The following is a 3,617-nucleotide window of genomic DNA, read 5'->3' as shown; positions in this document are numbered from 1 at the left end:
AACAGGTTGAGATGGATCATCTAAAATTAATTCTTTAGGGTGACCATAAGCATACCTCCAAGCCTTAGTAAGCCCATGATCAACAATTACCTCTTGGCTTGTTGAAGTTTCTTCAATTTGCTTCGGTTCATCCTCTTGTAATGTCATCTCATCTATCCTTTTCTCAAGTATTCCTGCATCATCATCAAGAGCCACTCTCTTGCTAGTAGAGATATCATTAGTATCATCAAAAACAACATGTATAGACTCTTCAATTACAAGGGTTCTTTTGTTAAAGACTCTATAAGCTTTACTTGATGTAGAATATCCCAAAAAGATACCTTCATCAGATTTAGAATCAAACTTACCTAAGTTATCTTTGCCATTATTATGAATGAAATACCTACACCCAAAAACATGAAAGTATTTTACTTTGGGCTTTCTATCTCTCCAAAGTTCATAAGGTGTTTTCTTTATAATTGGTCTCAATAAAACTCTATTTAATATATGACATGATGTGTTAATGGCTTCTCCCCAAAAATACTTAGGGAGGTCACTTTCACATAACATGGTCCTAGCCATTTTCTCTAAGGTTCTATTCTTTCTTTCCACAACTCCCTTTTGTTGAGGAGCCCTAGGTGCAGAGAAATTATGAGTTATCTCCTTTTTACTACAGAATTCGTCAAATAGGTGATTCTCAAATTCTGTTCCATGGTCACTCCTAATAGCTATAACTGAAGCATTTCTTAGATTAGTTACTACCTTATGAAATTTCTTAAATGCTGAAAATGCTTCATCCTTATGAGCTAGGAACATGACCCATGTCACTACAAAAGAAGGAATAACTCCCGGTGCTTGTTTTTGTCTCTACCGACGCTTATAAGCGTCGGCGAATTCCCAGCCCACGCTTCGCAAAGCGTGGGTCAGACGTCGGGCAGGTGGGCGTGGGTCGGGTTTAACCCGACGCGTCAAAAAAGCGTCGTTGGTCTATGCCGACGCTTTTAAGCGTCGTTCCTTTTATCGGACTCCGACGCTTATAAGCGTCGGCGAGAAGTGTTGGTTACTATGGTTTTAGGCCGACGCTTAAAAGCGTCGTTAAAGGCGTGCCAGTTTACGTTCCTGTTGCTTTTTCCGACGCTTTTAAGCATCATTCCTTTTATCAGACTCCGACGCTTATAAGCGTCGGCGAGAAGGGTTGGTTACTATGGTTTTAAGCCGACGCTTAAAAGCGTCGTTAAATATCATACTATCAGCTATTGTCTTGCTTAGAAGTAAGATGGAGGTACCATTGTCAAACCATTCGTCCTGCGCTTTAAATCATCTATTAAGATCATTATCCATTTCTCCATCAAAGCTTATGGATGTCATGAGTATCTGTTAATCTGTGTGTGAGAGAGAGAGACTTTAAATTCCAATCGCTCTCTCACATTTAAGAGATTTACTGAAATGTCATAGATAGCCACTTCAAGGTGCCAGCCAATATATCTCGTCAGATCATTTAGTATCACAGAAAATGTATTTTACTGTCATTTCTTAATGTGAAAATCACCAGGGCGACATAGTTTGATCTGCTTTTTGACCTTTCGTTACATCCATAGATCAAAATGGAATTTGGATGGTCTGAGAGGCTATGGACTTCACTGACGAGGAAGACCTTAACGTATCTCTTTGATCAGACCGTCCATGTCTGAGGTTCAAGCACTTGCTTTTCAGAATTCAAACCAGGAAACTGACCAATATCATGACCAGCAACTGCATGAAACTCATTATGCAACCCAACCGCAAAGTCATCAGGCTGAGCTCCACCACCTTGGAAATAATCTGCAATCTGCATGGCAGACGAAAAACCATCAAGCACATCAGCTATAAACAACATTTCGCCTGGATTTGAGAAATATGACCTGTTTCCCCTATATTTACAACCAAGCACTGTTCTTTTTTTTTTTTTTGGTGTAAATTGCAAGTAAAAAAAAAAAAAAGGCTACTAGGCCAATAACCTAGTTGCTATTGCTTGCTAGTGAGGTTTGACTCCTATGAGGTTGACTTCTGATTTGTCTTTTCTTTTTTTTGAATGTAGGGGGGCTGCTGAGTGTCAAACACAAGTAATATGTTGTAGACTGTTATTAATCACAATGCAGTGCAGCTGCACAAGTCATGGTCATGGGTGTGATATCGTTGGCTCCACCGTAGTTCATGTTGGAGTAGTTTTTCACCTTTTCTTTTCTTCATCACTGACAAGAAAAACTTCTAAATCTGTTTATCCTTTCTTTTGGAAATAAATCTATTTATCTTTTAAATAAACAAAGAAATGAAATATGGTCTTCCCACAACTGAAGATTTTAACACAGGTAAGATCAGTACTCTAGATGTAATAATCATTAAATTATGAACATGCCTTTCTCAACTGCATATCAAATCATCAGATGATGTCTTATTCTAGATAAATGAAATATAATAATATCACACCATTTTTATTAAAAAGCCATTGAATTAAATGACCCAACTTGGATTCCGGTAGAAGCATTACCTAAATTAAGTACAGCAGCTTTTTAATGATCCAATCCACATAAACTATGCATTTTGAACCATTGTAGAATAAAAAGAAATGTCACTTACATGATTTGCAAGAGACAATCCACTAATAGCTGCAACTTCCACACTAGACCCAAGTAGCCAGTCACCACAAATTCCTGCCCGCCCATGTGGATCGAAGATACAAGGAATCCCTGGAGTGTTGGTTGGAAGAGCAGCACCCCTAAGAGAACCAAGCATAGAATATCAATAAATCCTTAGCAATCTTATATAAAGATTCCATGAACAACTGTGAGAAAAGAATGAAGCAGACCATAATTGGACTCGTGTATAAAATGGACACTGAAGTGATCCCTTAGACAGTCCAAGAGCAAATTCTACATCGTTAAGCAAGTCCTCCTTTACTTTTTCTGCTGTGAACATGAAAATTTCCATTAGAAAACACCTATAACATTAAAAAAGTCCAACACTGAGGCATGTCACTGTGTAAAGGAAAAAGTTTGCTGGTGTTGTTGGCCATCCATGAAAGAGAATCAACACCCTTTACAAAAGCTCCTTCAAAGTCTGTAAAAGCTCCATTATGAGGAATTGAAAGTGGATCTTTAAATGCTGCAAGAAGTGCCCAGACAGCACTCAGTTCCAGTCTCTACAAACACCAAAATTAAGTTGAATCAGAAATATTTGTTTATTCAGTTTGAACGCCTGTTTAACCCTAATAGTTTGTAGTATCAGAATGCTTCCAGTAAGTTGTATCCTTAGAAGCTAAGTACCTTCATCTGTCTTGTTAGCAGTGGCAAGCCAGATGTCGAAAGCAATCGATTTGCACATTTTCCTGGTGATGAAGAACGAGAATGATCAACCATCCTAACATGCATAAAAAAATATGAAACACAATTATAGTTAATAATAATTCGAAGAAGGGAAACAATCATATATCTAAATTAAGCAAGTCTACGTGGTCCAATGGTAGTCTGATATGGTTAATCTCAAACAAGCAAGCATTCAAACTTCTGCCATGAAGTAGAACAGTAGAAGCACAAAATTGCATCAAGGATTGTACATAAACATCAGTTCATAGCACATCGGAGGTGAAGACAATAATTTTT

General features: G+C 37.8%; 1 protein-coding gene across 2 annotated transcripts; it reads right to left on the bottom strand.

Annotated features, from left to right (window-relative positions):
• Positions 1-1,481: 1,481 nt before the first annotated feature.
• On the bottom strand, positions 1,482-3,365 carry LOC103703543. 2 transcript variants are annotated; one of them, XM_039120092.1, is made up of 4 exons: positions 3,282-3,365; positions 2,825-3,120; positions 2,596-2,734; positions 1,482-1,807 (listed from the first exon to the last, which is right to left on the bottom strand). In XM_039120092.1, the coding sequence occupies exons 2-4, from the start codon at positions 2,944-2,946 to the stop codon at positions 1,652-1,654; spliced, it is 417 nt and encodes a 138-aa protein (XP_038976020.1). In that variant the 5' UTR covers positions 2,947-3,120; positions 3,282-3,365; the 3' UTR covers positions 1,482-1,651. The 2 variants fall into 2 exon arrangements, with proteins under 2 accessions (XP_038976020.1, XP_008778998.2); XM_008780776.3 differs by lacking the exon at positions 3,282-3,365 and having other exon boundaries at positions 2,825-3,156.
• Positions 3,366-3,617: the final 252 nt, after the last annotated feature.

The sequence above is a fragment of the Phoenix dactylifera genome, unplaced genomic scaffold (genome assembly GCF_009389715.1).
Source record: "Phoenix dactylifera cultivar Barhee BC4 unplaced genomic scaffold, palm_55x_up_171113_PBpolish2nd_filt_p 000708F, whole genome shotgun sequence".
Taxonomy (NCBI): domain Eukaryota; kingdom Viridiplantae; phylum Streptophyta; class Magnoliopsida; order Arecales; family Arecaceae; genus Phoenix; species Phoenix dactylifera.
This window is presented reverse-complemented; position numbering and strand designations above follow the sequence as displayed.

Bases quoted from the DNA above. Each gene is read 5' to 3' on its own strand.
- LOC103703543 (XM_039120092.1), bottom strand. From the start codon at position 2,946: ATGGAAATTTTCATGTTCACAGCAGAAAAAGTAAAGGAGGACTTGCTT. The intron at 2,735-2,824 runs GTCTGCTTCATT...TGGTTCTCTTAG, and splicing joins TATACACGAGTCCAATTATG to GGGTGCTGCTCTTCCAACCA. The intron at 1,808-2,595 runs GTAAGTGACATT...TCTGCCATGCAG, and splicing joins GATTGTCTCTTGCAAATCAT to ATTGCAGATTATTTCCAAGG.